This window comes from Aquila chrysaetos, chromosome 9 (genome assembly GCF_900496995.4).
Source record: "Aquila chrysaetos chrysaetos chromosome 9, bAquChr1.4, whole genome shotgun sequence".
In the NCBI taxonomy this organism is placed as follows: domain Eukaryota; kingdom Metazoa; phylum Chordata; class Aves; order Accipitriformes; family Accipitridae; genus Aquila; species Aquila chrysaetos.
Window position 1 is genome coordinate 38,269,504 of NC_044012.1, and position 19,282 is coordinate 38,288,785.

Here is a 19,282-nt window from a genome sequence, read left to right on the forward strand (position 1 = left end):
CTTTACCTTTACTTTTTCACCTGACTGAGACATGTTTTCGTCACTTCAAGTTTCAGACACTGGAAAACAAAATCCATAGTGCATGTTAGCCGACTTGAAGATTACATTCATTTTAATTTCAGACTGGTCAATTGTGTATAATAATCACATTTTATTCTAGTAGAATGAAATGTCACATACTCAAAGATTACCAGAATAAACAAGCCATAATCAAAATGGCTGCTTCTGTGAAGTTATTCACAGGAAAGAAATTACACAGAATTATCACACCAGCATACCTCATTTAAATACTTAAAAGTTTTAAAACAGAAGATTCCTTTAAAACTCAAAATACTGAAATTCAGTATCTTTAAACACCTTTCATCTATCCTGTCTTTAAAGAAGGAAAAGTACCAACTGAAAGCTAATACTAGGTATGCATGGTACTCCTGACGTAATTTTTCTTTTAAGTTCTCTGATTCTGTAATTAGCTAACAAAACCTGAAATTCATATTCTCGGTTCCAAATCCCCTACACAGAATAGATAAGGAGGTCCTTTTTCCTTCCATTTTTACCCTTTCCACTTATGAATTAGATGTTTCTTAAAGACGGTTTACAAATAGGTGAATGTAATCTAACTGTTGTCCAAAAAATTATATTTGACAATTATGATCACATACAAAAATTCTGCTGAGAACAGGACAGCTATAGGATCTCCAGGTAAAGGTTATAACATTATTTTCAGTCACTTCAAAGCACTATCGCTGAATGTGAACACTACACCAAACATCGCAGAACCTTGGCCCTTGGCTAACCCATGCTGGACATGAAAATTCACCCTGATCTGAAGGCCTATCAAAAAGATTTGTTCTTTAGTTTCAGACACCTAGAACAGCTGCGTTTTGGCAAGCCCTTATCTTTTTACTCAAGGTTGTTAGTTGTGCTATAGATTAGTTATCACAGCAACAGCGAGGCCCTTTTATTTAGAACAGCCGCAGAGCTGCCAGGAAACACAGAAGTGGCAGGAGCACTTCACAGCTTAGTTTGTTGACAACGCAGCTCTTGGCCTGGGAAAGCAGGGAAGTGACCTATGCAGGCACCTGTGTGTTCAGACAGAAATGCTTTCCTGTTGGGTAGCAGGAGTCGTTCTAGCAGGATACAGTCCAGTTTCTGACACCAGCAGTTTGACAGTCAAATCCCAGCAGAAATATACGAAGCTTTGGACTAAAGGAAAAGTCGAAGTTAGCATAATTGCAACTTGGAGTTTTAAAGAAAACACGTCTTCAGCTCACATGGCGTTTCATTTGCCCTGAAGCAGGCATTTCAAATCCTGGCAGCTGTGCAGACACCAGCCACCCTGTGAACAAGGAAAGGTTTTGGTTTTTTTTCTCCTCCAACTACTTTTCCCCCATACCCAGTTCATTTGCTTGCTAATGAAAGCCTAATACAGCCATTGCCTGGAAAATAGGGAGGTCCTGATCCTAATCATCTTCTGACAGCCTCTAATTGGGTATTCCTTAAAACAGCCTGGGAAACATCCCTTAAGAATGGTTTTGAAAAAAACAGGACTTATTTGTCTTTGACCAATATGCAAGGGTTCATTCCAGCTTCCAGCCAACCAGCGTTACAGATCCTTAAAGACAGCCACAGCCTCATTGACAGATGTAACTCATTGCTCTGTCCAGATCTTGTTTCTACATTTGGAAACCTCTGTTGTCACCTTGTCTATAAAATCAGTAACATAATTCAAGAGTTTAGAAAAGTTCATAAATAGTCACTGAGTGCTAACGTAGATAGACCTTCTGGCCCATTTCTCACAGTAATGCCAGATGAGAAGCCACCCAGAGCAGCTGCCCATAGTTAAAGGTGAGAAGGGAGAACAATTCAGATTTAAATATGTATGGCAAATTCTCCAATTACTTCTGCTTTAAACTGACAGTATAGTCACATCCATTGTAGCATTACCCAAACTACTGATTAAAAAGCAGAAGAGTCAAAATTGTTGTCAACTGATTATGACACATCTGGCTTCAAAATTAGTCTGTCATCTCATAAAAAGCTAAATTTATAATAAATCATTCCATGAATATAACTGACAAAGCCTGTTTCCAACTGGGCAAACCACATTCACCTTGTGTCTTACTCTGACCAAAAAGCTGCTGTAGCCAAAGCTGCAGGACAGCTGCTCTGATCACATCATGACTGCAGCACATGCTTAAACGTCTGTGTACAAGCATCCAGTTAGTTATTCCCCACTGTATTTTCTTAGAATAGAAATATTCTAACGAAAAGTTCGCTGAACAAAAAAAAACCCAACCAAACAAAAAAATAAAACTGCTGTTCCACAACACCTAAATAAGGCACTGAGGTTCAAATGAAGCCTCAGTTATTCAGCCTCAACACATTTTGCAATTCATAATACTGCCCTCGTGAGGCTTCCTAGAAAATTATTCAACCACCAACTTTCCCCCAATGACCATGAGCCATCTTCCTGAAGCTTTACCATATCATTACAAATCAAAACCTTAGAATTAGCAAAATAGCGTATGTTACACCTTCTTACAGCATCAAATAACTGCAGCACTTACAACATTGCTGATAAGTTATCACTTGTCAAGGGACCAGACTACACTATGCATCAAGGACTGCTGAAATCCTGATGTCCGACTGCATAGAACTGATTCAAACATTAAAACAATGTGAAGTTCAGTGTCTGACAACACTCTGGATAGTCCCACATCTGGAATTTGTAACATTTCATTTTTCATCAATTTTCCATAATAAAATTTTTTAAAAATAACAACTAAGGCAAAACGGAGCAAGCCATAGCTGTTCTGTTTTCTTTAGATTTTCAAAGGACTATCTGAATCGTTATGAGATAAGCAAAGCAGCATATGCAAAATATTTCAAAGAGAAAGGAATAGACAGGATATAATTGCATTAACTTGCAAAAAGCAGCAAAATTTTATTTGTAAACAATTGTTGGCTCGATTTAGCAGGTCTAGCAGAAAAAAAGGGACACTATGCTACAGTATAGGGGTGTTCAAGTCTGTTTTTGAACAGTGGATAATGTAACAAAGTTTCATTTTGGATCCCAACAAATTCCTATCTTAAACAATGTGCTGTCCAGCAATCAAAGGGAGCAGATTACCACTAAATTCAGTTACAGTTGCCTCCACTACAAATACAGAGGCCTGGAACGTGCCATCCTACCGTCTTCTGGTAAGAACAGTATTCCAGTGAGAGAGAAGAAAGAGAGGGGAAGGAAAATGGGTCATTTCCTTTGTTCCTGTCAGGATGCAAGAAGTAAACTGTTAGGAACAGGCAGACTGGGAGCTTCTTAATAGGAACTAGCACAAAGAAAACGCTATGAAAAACGTACAGAGTGTTTCCATATAAGGATATTAAACAACATTTTAAAATAATCGCTTTAAAGTGACCTTAACAACCACCTCTACAAGCAGAATAGCCCTCTTGATTTATCAAATGAGGTCTCTTTCTTTCCATCTGAGATTATATAACTCTGATACTTTTTTAAAAGTATTTAATAACCTAATAGGGAACCACAGAAAGCAGTAAAGACTTAAGTAGGTTTCCAAGTGCTAGAAATGGTCTCAACAACATTAGCACTCTGAAGCCACATTTTCAGACTTAAAGCAGACAAGAAACACCAAGAATATGTCAGTGAAATACCAGTAAAATTTGTGGTTTCTCACAAAAAGAGCTACAAAAACCTACAAAGAAATGTCAAAGACAAGTACTGAGGCACATAATTTTTTAAAAAATGTAACTTCTCCAAGTGTCTTGCATACAGAGAAACAAGGAAGTTATGTGAAAATTAAAAATTTCCTCATTGTATTCCAAACTGGATATAAGCATATTCAAATACAAAGCAGTTAACTTTTATTTTTGGAAGCTTACACTATCATAGTTGTATGAATCACCCAATTCTGTCAAACAACAGCAGGTCCAGCAGAGCCTGTTCTCTGTGTCATGCTTTGTTTGTAGCACATCCTCACCTCTGCAGTTGGAAACCCCCTCTCAGAGGGTCCCAGGGAGAAGCGTCACTCCCTCTACATCAACAATCCCAGATGATTCCATTTTCCTCATTAGAAACAGATGTTACCAATTGAAGGAATCATCTTTTACACATTAACAATTGAATACATTTCTCCATTACTCTTATTCAGGAAAATGACTATATCACTTCCACCAAATACAGAATTTAACAGCAAATACAACAATCCAGCTATGGCGCTTGCAGGTAGACCAAGCTAAGTGTATGCCATGACTTCATTTTGATAATGCATTTGAACCAATGACACACCATATAGATTACTACTGGGAATAAACTGCTGTTCATGAAAACTTGTAACATTTCTGTGACTTAACAGCACACATATGCACAGCAAAGGGAGGCAAGCACTAAGCAAGTAAGACCGAAAAACCATGTATGAAAACTGTTCTTAAAAGGAAAAGGTCTAGAAAAAACAATACATGAATCTAGACCTCTAATCCTAAATATTTTATTTAAAGTTCCATTTCAATGTTAACATATTACTCTAGACAACTTCCTTTCTTACTGTTATTTCAATGACTACAGTCACATAAATGCACAAAGGAGGCAACAATACCATTCACATTAATGATCAGTTTTAGTGATTATGTGCTTCCTGTGCAAGCAGCTTTTGATGGTATTTTCCCAGAGTTACTGTGTCAGAGAAAAATACTGTAAAACAGACCTGTAAACGTGAAAAGCAGGGGCTTTTTTTTTTTTTTTTTTTTTAAGTAAAAAGCTAAACATATTAGCCATGATAACTCATCAGGAAATAGGCAGCTCTGCCTCACACCCACAAAGCTTAACTATAATTGTGTACATACTGCCAATGCACAGCAAACAGTGATAAGTTAGTACTTTAAATCACTTCCAAATCAGGCTTAAGTCTCATGACACCACAGAGTCTCTAACCTGCGTGTGAACACTAATTTAAGACCTAAAAAAATAAAAAAAAAAAAAAAAAAAAAAAGAGCACTTGCTCGGTCTGTTGCCAAATCAGGTATATGTCGTTCTGTGTAGCAGGGGGCTCTGCGTTTCTCCTGCAGCATCCCTGGTTCCCAGCAGCTGGCCAGGCTTGGTGTTACAATTTCAAAAACATCTGAGGAATGCCCCATGGAGACAGAACTTCCTCTTCCACCCGCGCCCCCCATCTCCGGCTACATTATGCCGGGCAGACCCCAGCAGCACGGAGGCTTTGTCCACATCTCAAAAGTCACGCGTGCCTTGCGTTACACGCAAATAAACGTGCGGGTAGAACGGCCCGCGACCCCACTGCGGGGTGTCACGGGGTCTGCCCCCATACGCTTCTCCCCTCCTCATACTTCAGCTTCAAAAACCTCGCCCCGGGCAGCGGAGGGAGGCCGGAGCCAGGCCGCTGGGCCCACGCACGGAGCACACCCCGCCGCGGGCGAGTTCCGGGGACCGGGCCGGGGCCGGGACCGAGCCCGTACCGCTGCCCCGCTGGCAGCTGCGGGCCGGGCAGGGCCAGGCCGGGCCCGGCCGCGGGGCGCGGACACTGGCCGGGCGGAGGCGCCGGGCGGAGGTCGCGGCCCGGCCCCCCCCGGCGCTTACCTGAGCCTGCGGCCGCTTCCGCCGGTGCCCGGCTGCCAGGCCGCGATCCGCCACCTCCCCCCGCGGAGCCCTCCCGCATCCCACACGCCACCGCGGCCGAGCGCCTACCTACCTTCCGCACGACTCTATGGTCTAAGCCGCTTCCCAGGATAGCAACGAGGCGCGGCTCTTGGACGAGCGAGAGGAGGGATAGAGCGTCTCCCCCGCCCCACCCGCTTGCCTGAGTGGCGGCGGGGAGGGAGATGGCGCGGGCGGGGCGTCGCCATGGCGACCTCCCCCCAACCCCCGGAGGGGCCGCCGTCCCGGTGGGGATGGCGGGACGCGGTGTGGGAGCCGTGGCCGCAGGCGTGGGTCCGGCCCTGGGCCGTCGGGAGGGGGAGCGGCTCAGCGGCGGGTGGTTTCCTCCCGGGCCTTCCCGTCACCGGTTACTAACGGCCTCCCCTCCCCGGGGATGCCGGGACCCAAGCAGCCGCTCCGCCGTTTCCTAAAACGCTTCCCACCGGCTGGCCCCTCGTTCCCCCGGGGGGGGGGAGCGGTGCCAGCCCGCTGCGGCCTGCGGATGTCCCCGGGGGTTCTGCAGCCAGCACCCGGAGCTGGTCTCCGCCGGCTTTGGCCCTGAGGGCCCTACTCCAAAATACGGAGCATCTCCTGATCCTGCTGACTTCCCAAAACAGAAGACATGGGAGAAAGGCTCGTCTGACAGAGCCACCCCTCACGGAGGTCGCTGCACCCCGACCACGCGACATGGTAGCCAGTGGTACCACGGTAGCGACTTTGAAACGATACAAGTCTGTATCTGTACCCCGACTTCACATCCTGCCAGCAGTACACTTGGGCATCCTTCTTGTACAAACAGTCTCCGTCTGGAGCTACGCACATGAGTTAACCTTGAAGAATGAACACAGTTTGAGCCCATTCTGCTTCAAATACCCCCTTCTCAAATGGATTCCTATTTCCTACCAAAATACCGTTGACCTTTGAGATTGCCTCCACCTGCAGCAGGTTTTAGCAATACCCCTCACAGTGGAAAATATTTTGGTACAGTAGGTGTGATAGCCAGGGGGAAATCTAGTTTAAACTTTGTGCTGTTTGACTGTAATGCAGTATATAATATAAGCCCGTTTGGTTTTCAGCTGCTTGTCCACACATGAAGCAAATTTCTCTCCCAAAGTGCAAAAAACCCAATGTACTCATTTTACCTACACTATTGCTATCTTCTCTTTCATGACAGCATTCCCCCTGGTTAAGTGAGAGCCTTTCTGCCTTGGAAGGATTCATCACTGAAGCGGTGAGTGGGATTTTCGCCAGCAAGCTCTCTGAGGTATCAGGGACTCCAGCAGACATAAACCTATAGTGTAACTGATACCTGCAGCCAGATCACAGAACCAGACCACTTTGTCACGGTGAAACAGTGTTACATAGCTCAAACACTCAATACCACACTGACAGGATTAAAACAGAGTATCAGCAGAAGTTCAGGGAAGGCTTTTTCCAACCTTCCAGCTGCAAGAACTAGGTTCAGGAAAGTTCCTAGTAATCCATCCGAACATTTTGCAAAGGGCAGTTTGTATGTGTGACCCAGCAGCAAATCTTTTGAATTACAATTTTGAATACCAAGAAGCACATTTCTGTTTTGTCTGTATTTCCATCCATTAAGCAAACGGTTGCACCTCACAACAGGAAAATGTGGAAGTGAAACAAATGCTGCTGAAGGCAGACTGGCATTATTTGCTAATTCACATTGTGCTCGTATTATCAACCGAGCATTGATGTGATCTAAGTAAGAACAAGATAAAAGCCAATGAAAGTGCAACCAAGTTCCGTTTCCTAGGACAAAGTGTAATGTTATAACACAAAGTACTGTTATATACCACCTTTTTGGAGGAGTTAAAAGGTGGCATTTCAGTCTTCTTTAGAAATTAAGGTCTTATTTTAAATTATTCCATGGATATCCATGTAGGTGTTTTGTACTATCACCAAAGGAACAACAGTGGCAGTTTTTCTTTCTTTCACTAAATTAGAACATTGTGATGCACACAATATTTTACACACATAAACTGCTATTAAAAACAACTATTTAGCACTTGAAGAAATTGTAAGACATTAGCATGGACGATGCCAAACTACAGACTGGCATCAATGCAGAGTCTAGTGGAAGTCAGTGCTTTCCCACGATTGTCACTCCTTTCCTTTGGCAGGATTTAGTGCCATGGGTGAAACATTCTCCAGAAATTTCAAATGCCTCATTATTGAGACATACCAATAATTTTCCCAAGTCATGGCTGACCAACTGTCACACAAAATGTTCAGGGAAGTCACAATCCTCCCCAAACAGTCCCATTATGCCATAAAGTAATATAAGGAAGGGCACTTCGGGTAAGAGCAAAGGACAATTCTAGCCAGTGCCCTACCTCTGCAGTGCCCAGTAGCAGATGCTTAGAAAAAGATAAAAGTAGTACCGTGTCTGTGTATCCTCCCAGCTTCCGGCAATCTGGAGCTCAGCAGCTTCCTGAGCCAGAAGTTTTATCTTGATAGTTTTCTCTTCCATGAATTTTTCCTGTTGGTTTTTGAACCCATCTCAACTTTTGGCATTAAAGAGCATCCTGTGACAATGAGTTTTACAGTGCATTACGCACTTGGTAAAAATGTACTTTTGTTACTTTTGAAGCCTGTTATGAGACTTGTTATGAAACCGCAGTACGCAGGATCACCGAGCAGCAGAACTGGAACTATTTGGTGCATGCAACTGAGAAATGCTGTATTGCAGATGCCTACAGAGAATGCATGCCCACAAAAGATGTACTGCATATTTGTTATTTTTCACACTGGTATTAGCAGAGGTGCAAACAGGAGAAATCATATTGAAGAACACTGTTCCTCCTAAATGGTTAAATAGTCTAGAAATGTTAATGCAGTGAACAGCAGTCTGACTGTGAATCACTCATTCCCATGATTATTATTATTTCTGAAAGAATTTTGTTTTATTCTTCCCTTGGAAGCTCAAATGCCTTTTACAAAAGTTCCTGATACATCTAGGTTTACATTATCAAAAGTATAATTAGAGTCCTTCCTTGAATTCAAATCTTAACTTTGTGTGGAGTCACGTCTTAGCAAGTTAGAAATACCTCATCCATTCAGCAAAAGGCATTATGTATCTTTTGTTCTGCTCCTTAACAGAGAAAATGGTATGATACTGATTATAATAAAATAAATATCACCATTTAACTGAAAACTAAATTGAGTTTTGATACATAAACCAACCCCATGTTCCTTGGCATTATTTCTATTAAATTTAAAAAAAAAAAAAAAAAAGATATGCTGCTTAGACAAAATGAAACTGTCTCTTTTCAGTTATGAGATCCCTTTTAATTTGATTTTCTTTCAATCAAGTCTGTTGCTCACATAGCTAAATATTTGGAATTTGAGCCTAAAATTATGTGTGATTGCTGTAATGGCTGCGCTGTAAGAGCAATTCGTGGAGATACTGGCCCACTACTGTAAGACACTGAGCATCTTGAAGATCTCCCAATCTTCCCTGGAGATAAAATTACTCAAGTCCTGGTTAAACAACTTATTCTTAAGCATATGCATAAATCCTTTTCATTTCCATAAGATTTGTGTTTGATTCAGAATATTTGTGTATGCTGTGCTAAATTACAGTACACGGCTCCAGGACCAAACCTTTTAGAAATAAATATATATGAGCTACACACTGTGGGTGACATTCTCTTCTAAATGATTGCCAGAGAAAAAGTACTTTGAACATAACTAGTGTGAATGTCGGATACCGTCATTTAGATATTCCCTGGGCTAATTTTAGTATTTGGGTGTGGTGATAGACAGAAATTTAAGGGCGAATTTCCCATTCTTTGTTTGTATTTGGTAAACTGGTGATTTGATCAAAATACTCTTCTGTGTAGTGCTTTATCTATGGAATCACTAATGGGGTGAACCATTCTAACATCTCAAATTTTCTGTGTTTTTGCAGACATGCTGCATTGGGAATCGGAAATGTCAGGTCCACTGAAAGCTGGTCTCACTGCTGAGCCTTTTTGAAGCGTGCAGCTCAGAGCTGGAGCTCTGGTAGTGTACGAACAGGAAACCAGTATCTGTGGATGCACCAGGATTTATTGACACAAGCTACCTTGCAAACTATTTAGTAATCGATAAGAAAATCTGCAACAGATAAGTATTTTCCCTTGCTGAAAAAAAAAAAAAAAACCCACCACATTTTTTGTGATGCACTACAGGAACCGAAGATTATATTTGAAGTATAGCAGTCTCAGAGGAATAGAAGTGTTTCTTTTGCATTTATAAGCACACACAAGCCCACCTTTTCAAGATGCTAATTATGGCAACAAAGCAGCAGCAAGAAGAACTTAAAAATTTTCTCTGGAATAAGCCATCCTTTCCTCTTACTGGAAATCAACTTCACTTTTATGAAGGGAACCAGGATTGACAAAACAGATGCATGCTATTCCCCCAGAGACGGGGCTTCTCTCAGATATATCTTGTTAAGAATAGGGACAGCTCTGCTGAGAATTAATCACTCCCATAATCGGGTGTCCCAAACCTCTCGCGTGTTCCCAGGAACATAAATTTCCTGGGGAACTAGATAAATGTAGTATGTTTCCTATCGCTAGCCCTGAACAATTTTCAGTAACTTCATGGTCATGTCTTCACTAATTACTTTCAACATCTGCGAGGTATATTTAAAACAATGGCATTTGTCCTTGCTGACGCTGTTCTTTAGAAAATGACATCTGATGTGATTTCCCAACAATTACATGGGAAAGAGATCTACCAGGATCCTGGTACACCACAATCTGTGGAAGGAGGCTAACTTTGAAAGAGGACAAAATTAAACTACAGCTCTCCTGATAGGAAACATGACATAGAATGGACCCTTAGGCATGAAACAATGTATATTTCCTATAGCTTTCCCCCCCCCCCGCCTGTCCAAACTTTAATACATCCTCAAGAGCTGCCCATAGCATTAAAGAGAAGTATTTGAAGTGACATGGCCTAAGCATACGTTCAGTGTGATCTCTTGGCAAGTGGGATGATCAGGCTGTTTAGATGCTCATCTACAGCTGGGACATTCTAAGCTTTGAGAAAGGGCCACAGCTCACCATAGCCGCCGCCCTGAAATGCCATGAACAGAGGGTTATGGCTGTCCAGTGACACCTCAGTATCCACTCGAAAGCCAAATTCAGAAAACAAGGTGCTGAAGAGTTAGGTGCACAGCAGCTCACCAGTGCAGCCCAGCTGGTCCTGACAGTGGTGACTGGAAAAGTTCCTGTCAGGGGGGTGCTTTAGTAAGACATCGAGACACAAAGATCAATTCCAACCAAGGGGAAGTTTCAAATGCTGATCCAGAGGTTTGTGCGTAGTGGAATTCAAGCAGGGAGGAACTCAGTTCTAATGATGGTTTAGCACAATTAATTTCTTCATTGTGTGAGGAAAGCACTTGTAACACTGTCTCAGTATTCCCACCATGGGTAGCCCAGCCAGAACCCCCTGCTCCTGGCTCCCTGGCAGTGCCAGTGGGCAGTTCACAAAAAAAAAGCCCAGGCAGAGGGTGTGTGTCAAGTGCAAAGACTGATACAGGGCTATGCAACTTTGTTTGGAAAGGGATATACAGCAGAAAATATATGAAGGCTGGAAGCAGATTTGTAACCTCTTTCACTGTTTTTCCAACTACGTGTATCTGTTTCCTTCCTTCCTTTTACACGAGTCTTGTCGCATCACCACAGAGAGGGAAGAGTAGTGTGGGCATCCATTTCTCAACCCTGAAGGGCAGCAGCAACACTTGTACTAAAAAGGGTGTTGGATCCTACGTCATTAGCACCAGTCATAGAGCATTACTGGTCCCTCTTGCAAAATTCTGGTGTGGCTTTTAAATCACTGCTTCTCTTTGTTCAAAAGATGAACTAAGAGAGGAAGTGACAATTTCATGTTAAGCATTTCAGCTTGTTTTCAAAAGAAATGATCTTGAGATAAAACCTGTGGTGAAATTGTGCACTTTCATTTTGTAATAACCTGCTCATTTGACAAGGAATCATTCCTACGTGCCAGTCTTCTGATGTGTCACACTGATCTGAAGACATGTTGGCTCTGCTGACATGCAGGAACTTCATGGAGGCCTATCTTACTGTGGAAGATGGTATGTGCACTCAAGCTCCAGCTAAATCTCTTCCCTTGGGAAAACCAGTTGCATTTTAAAGGATGATTCAGAAAGGATTAATTCTCACTGAGAAAGCTCAAGCTTTCTAAATAAAGAACAGCCCCTTCCTAACACCTCTGTATTTGGAAATCTCCTTGCCTTTATTTCAGCACTAATTAGAAGACAAAATATGGCACAAAATCTGTCTCTAATAGGATTCCTGATTCTTCACCTTTGCTTCTGTCTGACCCAAAAGTTATGGTGAGCTGTCTTGAGATCACTGGGCTTTTAATTCATCTTTTGACTCATACTCTGTCTTATTCACACAAACAATACTAGGTTTGTGCATAAGCTTGATGCCAAATGTAATTTTCTTCTCTGTCTTCCAGATGGTTAACATTTTAGGAATGAGAAGGAGTAGAAGCACATAGGTAAGGGACACTCCACAAGTTATAAACCAAGCATGCTCTGCAGACTACATTTCAGGTCCCAAAAGGCAAATCTATCTAAACATTGCTGGTGGGATGCTTCAGGGCCGAGCAAAGCCCTAGCAAGACCAGAGGGCTGGGCACAGCAGTTCTGTGCAATGGTACAGGGCTCATACACCACAACAACCAATGCTGGTAAGAGCCTGGACCTCCCTTAGCAGCCCTCCCAGCAACTCTGCGCCTGGTATTTGTCCTGATTATGTCAGGAAAAGAGTGAAAACACAATCACCTCTAATCCCAAAGCCCCTCTTGCTATAGCATGGCTTCTGTGCAATTGTTCTCAGCTTGAATACCACTTCCGCCCATTTTCACAGGCTGCAAAGCCCCCCTATGTATCCCCCCTAGAATAATTTAATAAATACATAGCTGGAGCAGTAATACATGTAACGACATTATCAGTCATTTGCTAATGAGTTACTTTGCTGCAAGAACACCACACCTTTGAATTTAAAGGAATCCAGACTTTACCAGCAAGTATTTAATTGATAAGCAGCGATTTCCTTACTTAACATCCCAAGTAAAACATCATGCTGATTTTTGTTTCCTTTTAAGAAATTAGAACCTTTTCATTTCTGGGAGTTTAAATTACTTCCCGGTGTTGTGACATTAACACCACCAGAAGCCACAATGTGCTAAAGCTGATGGGGTCCTCAGGCCCCCCAGTCAAGTTACCAGTAAGTCAAGTAAGCAGACCAGTAAGCATCTTGCACCGATGGGCTCATTAAAGGTAGTTTGTGCAACAGACTCACTTTCTGGATCAGGGAGTAGAGTAATTAAAGATGGAGGTTGTTGCCAGTAGCCAGGATAAAAGCTAGTATCTGGGGTAAGGAAAAGAAACAAACAGACGAAGGTGAAATACCAGGAATGGAAATGCCTCTAAGCAGAAAGTTTCATCCACCCTGTTATTATTAAGCATGTATTTCCCCAGAGAAATAATTGCCTTGGATTAAGTGATTTGTAGGAATCAGTTGCTCGGTAACAGGTAGCAAGAGAAGGTGGCGTGAGGGTTGCAGAGCTAAAACAAGCCATGTGCAGGTTTCCCTCCTCAGCCCAAAGACCCAGGCAGCTGCACAGGCCCCATGAGTGCCTCCCAGTCGGCACAGGAGCACACACAGGCCATTTATCGGAGGAAATTCAGAGTTCCGTGCTCCCGGGCAAGTGGCAAGGGTGGGGCTTTCCTGTGCTTATGGGCTAAGATAACTGGCATTTCTCCCCCCTTTTTTAATTGTTCTTCTGTGCTGTTTTCTATATAATCATTATTATCATCATAAATACAGATGTTAGGCAGTTTCAGCCTGTGTTCTGGGTTTCTTCCTGTTCACCTCTGAGATATCTCTGTCTCTGTGGCTGGTGCTTTTGCACATTCTCCTCTCCCTGACACCAAGGACTTTTCTGAGTGATTGCAAGCAGCCTCAGTTTGACAGACTGCACAGCCCCAGTCACACATTCCTTCTGGACTTGCACACTGGAATTTACAGTTTTAAATAATTGAAGTAAACTGTATGTATTTCATATACAGCTGGAAGAGGAGATAACTCCTCTTAACTCCATTTACCAGGCAGCCTCTGTTAGGAAGACATTTTCCATGCTAGAAATGTTTACAGCTCCTCAGGCAGAGATAATCAATGGAAGGCTGCAGTCGTCATGTGTCAGCACGTCCACACCATGACAATTCACAAGCTGCTGATGTTCTTCTGCTTCTTTTTTTGGGTGTCTTATGGCTATAGTTTGTCTTTTGGTTGGAAAAACAGAAGTAGTGAAAGGCCACATCCAGTGCACTGCGACCTTGAGGCCATCCTCCTGTACCAGCGCTGGGGTCCTCTGCAGAAGAGTCATCAGTGCCACTGTCAGGATGTAAGCAGGGCATTGTTCAGTGTTAACCCATCAGTCATTTCCTCAGCTGTCGATGCATGTGATTCCTTTAACCTTTGCTTATCATTTCTTCTGCTGCTTCTGCTTCACACATGGACTTTTCCATTCATGCTGCATTCTTATCAGTCTTAATATTTCCATCACAAATCTCTGCATGCCATAATACATGCTGTAAATTACAGTACAACAGAGAAAACTGCTTACATAGGGGCAGGAAATGTGTTATTTTAAACTCTGATCTCCTTTACACTAGAAGGATGCTTTGGGCTAACTGAAACCAAATCTAGCCAAAGCAGTTCAAAAGTCGGTGTGAACATAACTTTCAATTTTGTCTAAAACATTTAAACTTATTTAAGACAAACCAAAACAACCCCGGTTTAAATCAAAAGAAGGCTTTCTCAGGGCACCCAGTGGAAAGCCACTGGACCACAGCTCCTTGTGAGTGCTGAGGCAGTGAGGTCTGTTCTCCTTCTACTGCAGCTGTAACAGCAGCATTCATATCACAAACTCTCGCTGCCGTCTGCTAGCCTGGGGGGGCTGTAAGCTGCTGTTGGCCTGCAAGGGTTGAACCAAGGTTTCTTTGCAAGAACAATCCAAAACGCCAGTGGTCCATGAAGAGACTGTAGTAATTACAATGCCTGCGTGGCCTGATGACGAAACCTCTTGCAAATACACTCTTTTTGATATGGGAACTTAACTCATGGACACACCATAAGGATTTGAAATGTACTTAGCAGTTAAAACAGTAAAGCGAAGTTTGAAATCTTTGTGGCTACATATTTAAATAGTATGCCTTGCTCTTGGCTCCCGTATCAAAAGGAATGGAGTTTCATGCCTGGTGTAAGCTAAGAGCGAGTATTCTTCCTGGACCGAATTAAGAATCTGGCTACTGGTACCGACAGATGATGTGCAGATCCTGTATTCAAAGCTCATTCATTTTCAGGGTGATTCCTGAGACGTTTGGTGGTGCTTGCTTACACTTTTGCCTGTCACAGTGTGCAAGAGAGAGAGATGCAGGTCAGTCGGTACGCTCAGTCTTCTGGGAGATGATCAATTAGGCTTGATAATAGGCACGTCCACACGGCTGGGTGCCTGCATTGGCAAGACCTCTCCGAAGGTCTGGCTGCGGACGATATCAGTAAGTCGGAAATACACAGATAACGGCGCTAGGAGGAAGAAGTCTGAGCGGCCGAAATCCGGGACGAGGTTCCTCCAGCCCCACTCTTAACTGGGAGCGGGCAGCGTCCCTGCGGGCTCCTCCCGCGGCCGGGGGCCGGGGCGAGCAGAAGGACGTCTCCCCGGCTCCGGCGGGAGCCCCACGGCAGCCGCGAGCAGCGGGGGGGGGGGGGACCCCGCGCCCCCGCCCCCGGGGCGCAGCCCCGGCCCCGGGCCTTGCTGCCGCCCGCCCACCGCTGGCCGTGCGAGCCCCCCCTCCGCGGGGAAGGGAAGGGCCGGGCCGGGCCGGGCGGGAGGGAGGGAGGGCGGTGGGAGGGCGCCCTGCGGCTCCTCATATAGCCCTGCCCGGGGCCGGCGGCGCTCAGAGCCGGATCGGCAGCTGCCCGGGGGCGAGTGGTGCAGAGCCGGCGCGCCGTCCTTTCTCCGGAGGCTTTGGTGGGGCAGCGGCGGCAGCATGACTTCGGCGGCGCTGGAGATTTTGGGACTGGGGCTGGGCATCCTGGGCTGGGTGGGAGTGATCCTGGCCTGCGGGCTGCCCATGTGGCAGGTGTCGGCCTTCATCGACGTGAACATCGTGGTGGCGCAGACCATCTGGGAGGGGCTGTGGATGAACTGCGTGGTGCAGAGCACGGGGCAGATGCAGTGCAAGGTGTACGACTCCATCCTGGCGCTGCCGCCCGAGGTGCAGGCGGGCCGGGCGCTCACCGTCATCGTGGCGCTGCTGGGGCTGGTGGCCCTGATGGTGACCGTGGTGGGCGCGCAGTGCACCAACTGCATCCGGCCCGGCAAGATGAAGTCCCGCATCGTGATCGCCGGCGGGGCCATCTACATCCTCTGCGGGGTCCTGGTCCTCGTCCCGCTCTGCTGGTTCGCCAACATCGTCATCAGCGACTTCTACGACCCCACCGTGCCGCCGTCCCAGAAGCGGGAGATGGGGGCCGCGCTCTACATCGGCTGGGCGGCCACGGCCCTGCTGCTCTTCGGGGGCTGCCTCATCTGCTGCTGCTCCTGCTCCCAGCGCGACGAGACCTCCTTCCCCGTCAAGTACTCGGCGCCGCGGCGGCCCACCTCCAACGGCGAGTACGACAAGAAGAACTACGTCTGAGCGGGGCCGCCCCGCTCCCCCGGCCCTGCGGGGACACGGACAGACGGCTGCGAGCCGGCGCTGCCGCGCTCCGCCGGCCGGCACTCGGCACCGCGCCGGGAGCGTCTGCGGTGAGCTCCGGCGCTCCCCTGCCTAGAGTCTCTTCTTAACGGGGACCCCCGTAAAGCGGCAGCCCTAGGCAGGGCAGCGCCCCGCCGACCGCCAGCCCGGCTCCCCGGCGGGTCTGGCCGCTCCGCTGCGGGCAGCGCCGCGCTCGGTGCCGCCGGAGACCCGGTACTCACCGCCCGCGGTGCCGGGGCGAGCAAAACCCTCCGCGGCCGCACAGCGCAGCCGAACCAGCGTCTCCCCGGCCCGGGGCAGCGGCGGGGAGAACCGAGGAGCCCGGGCGAGCCGCGGCGGCGTCTGCCGGGACGCCCCGTCCGGGCTCCGCCGCCGCCGCCGCCTGCCCGCCCGGCTCCCGGCCCTTCCCCGGTGTTACCCTGAGAGACTTGTGAGTACTTTCGCGCCCGCTCTTGCTGCTGGTGCCTCTCGGGGCATCGCCTGGCTGGTGGGACCGGGCCATCAGGTGTGCACTGTCGCCGAGGAGAAGCTTCCCTTCTTCCTTTTCTCTCCTGAGAACGTGCATCTGGCTGTTCCTGCTGGGACTTTCACTGGTTAGGGGGTTTTTATTCTTCTAGTCGGGCAACTAAACTAGGGATTCTGTCTAAAGCGTGATACTAACCTTGGTCCTTAATCCCACAGGCAAGTAACTGTTTGGAGAAGGGTATTTGATTGTCTTGATAAGCGCATTCGTCTGTCTGTGCGTCTGAGACCTCTGAAAGGCATTTCAGGTAGTTGCAGTCATTCAGTGGAGTACAAACCAGATTACACTAGGTGGCCCCTTGAGGTTCTTCATCCCTTCTCCTTCATCAGCTTCTATTCTGTTTTTACTTGAATATGAACTCATTGCCAGAATTACCAGAGGACTAGATTCAGAGATTGCCATCTTTGTATGTCTGGCTCCAGCGGGGCATCCCTCTGCATCCTCTCATCTGCACTACAGGAGACTGGAAACATAAAAATTGCCTCAGATGTTGATGGTTGGCGGTATGGATGGCTTTCATGGCCTTCTTGCCAAGCCCCACTTGCTGCCAATTTTGAATTGTGTGTTCAGTTGGATGTGCACTGGGTTGGCTCTTCACCATAATTTTGTTAACATGTGCTTTCCTTCATTTACCAAATTGGGCAAAGAAATCGCTAGGAGAGTTTTACCAAATATCTTGACTGAGACTTTATGCAGGCTAATCAGGAGATCTGAAGTCATGGGTCTCAGCTCTCAGCTCCTCCATATTGCACTGGTAACACTGTGCAGACTGGAAGGAAGATGCTCTGGGTAACAGAACTCTCATTTTCTGAGCTTGACACCTGCTAAATAAACTTTGCCACAGCCTGGAATATTAGCATACACCTTTCCATTCTACACTGCAGAGACAAACTTTTTTAAAAGGAGGGGTTAAGGGGTGGTGCGATACTTTTCCATGAGAATTGCTTGTACTTTTAAATCAACACAGAATTCTGCTACAAACCGTGGCAGCATCTGTATCGCCATAAGATTTCTGCCAAGAGTTAGCGAGGAAATGTGCCGTTTATATTCCTCAAAGCACAACGCTACAGCCTCGTGGGTGCCTCACAACCACGTAGCAATACAGTGCACACCTAACCTGAGCATTAACTCTTACAACTTTCTGATAACGCCGAGACTTATGGACTAACCATAACTGTGGGTTTGTGACAGATTTACACCGACTGTATTCTTGCCTTGCTTAGCAAGCTTAAAACCCCGGTGGTATCAATATGTACACAGACCTGAATAAAAGACTAAAGCCTTGCCCCTGGAAATTTTGATGTTGAATATTGAGCACGATTCACCCTTTTAAAGATAACTGCTTTTATTTTTAAACACATAAATTGCAGGGTCTGAGCCCATCAGAGAATACAAAAGCAGAGCAATATGTCTAGAACTAGTGTTGTTCTATAAAGAGGTGCAGTTCTTATACTGTCTGCATTTAAATAAAAGCTATAATATTGTTGTTATGATGTGATATGTAGTTTTGGTACAAGAATGAAATATTCCGTATTTCATCATTGCAACTTTTTTTTTAAACAATGTAACCTTGTAAACTGTAAATGTATTTAAATGCATATATTTTGCAAGAAATCTACCAAAGTTGGCTTGTTATGTGGTTTGGTGCCTTTATTTGTTTCATGGTTACTTTATTTTAAATGATAATGTCCAACTGTTCATCACCCAGCCCATAGGCACACTACACCTTCACTCAGCTCTCTTGTGTCTAACAAACGAGTCAACAAATATTAGCCCAAATCCTGGACCTTACTCTCTCTTGTCTCAAATTCAAGAACTAAAAAACAACCCCCACCGACAGACATGCCTACATGTGTATCTATACTGTACAGCCTTCAGAAGTGCTGCAGGATTTGGGCTCTGACCAAAAGATGAAATCTTTCTGGGCAGTGCATCACTAGCATTTAAAATCAAATCAAAACTGGTGTCTTGGGGAGAGGGAGGGAAACACACATCTGAGAAGGGAAATTTTTTAACAAGCCAAATTTCTTGATATGTAGCTTTGTGTCACGGCAGGGCTGGATCCTCTTATAACCAAAATCTGAAACAATTACACAAGACCTCTTGGAAGAAGCCAGCGCTAACTGTGTATGTACTAGTAAACACAGCATCATCCTACTGAAAAGATAACTCACTGCTGATGTAACAAGGTTTTGCTGAGGTCAGTGGGGCAGCGCCCAACAATACTAGCAGGAAGTGGGGCCCATTTTTAAAAATATTTTTATATTTAATCTCATCCTTTGGT

The 19,282-nt window shown here is 45.4% G+C and overlaps 2 protein-coding genes across 5 annotated transcripts in view; one reads left to right on the plus strand and one right to left on the minus strand.

Moving 5' to 3' along the window:
• LOC115345987 (septin-2) overlaps positions 1-5,783 on the minus strand; it is a 40,516-nt gene extending 34,733 nt beyond the window's left edge. The window contains exons 1-2 of one of the 4 annotated variants that reach the window (XM_030025576.2): positions 5,721-5,783; positions 7-59 (exon numbers count right to left, since the gene is read on the minus strand). In XM_030025576.2, coding sequence (XP_029881436.1) covers positions 7-33 — 27 coding nt within the window. In that variant the 5' untranslated portion in view covers positions 34-59; positions 5,721-5,783. Of the gene's footprint in view, positions 1-6; positions 60-1,079; positions 1,349-5,608 lie in introns of those variants that run through there. The other 3 variants (XM_030025575.2, XM_030025579.2, XM_030025578.2) reach the window with 3 other exon arrangements.
• A 9,870-nt stretch (positions 5,784-15,653) lies between these two features.
• Positions 15,654-18,633, plus strand: CLDN5 (claudin 5). Its single transcript, XM_030026403.2, has one exon. The coding sequence runs from the start codon at positions 15,765-15,767 to the stop codon at positions 16,413-16,415; it is 651 nt and encodes a 216-aa protein (XP_029882263.1). The 5' UTR covers positions 15,654-15,764; the 3' UTR covers positions 16,416-18,633.
• The last annotated feature ends 649 nt before the right edge of the window (positions 18,634-19,282 follow it).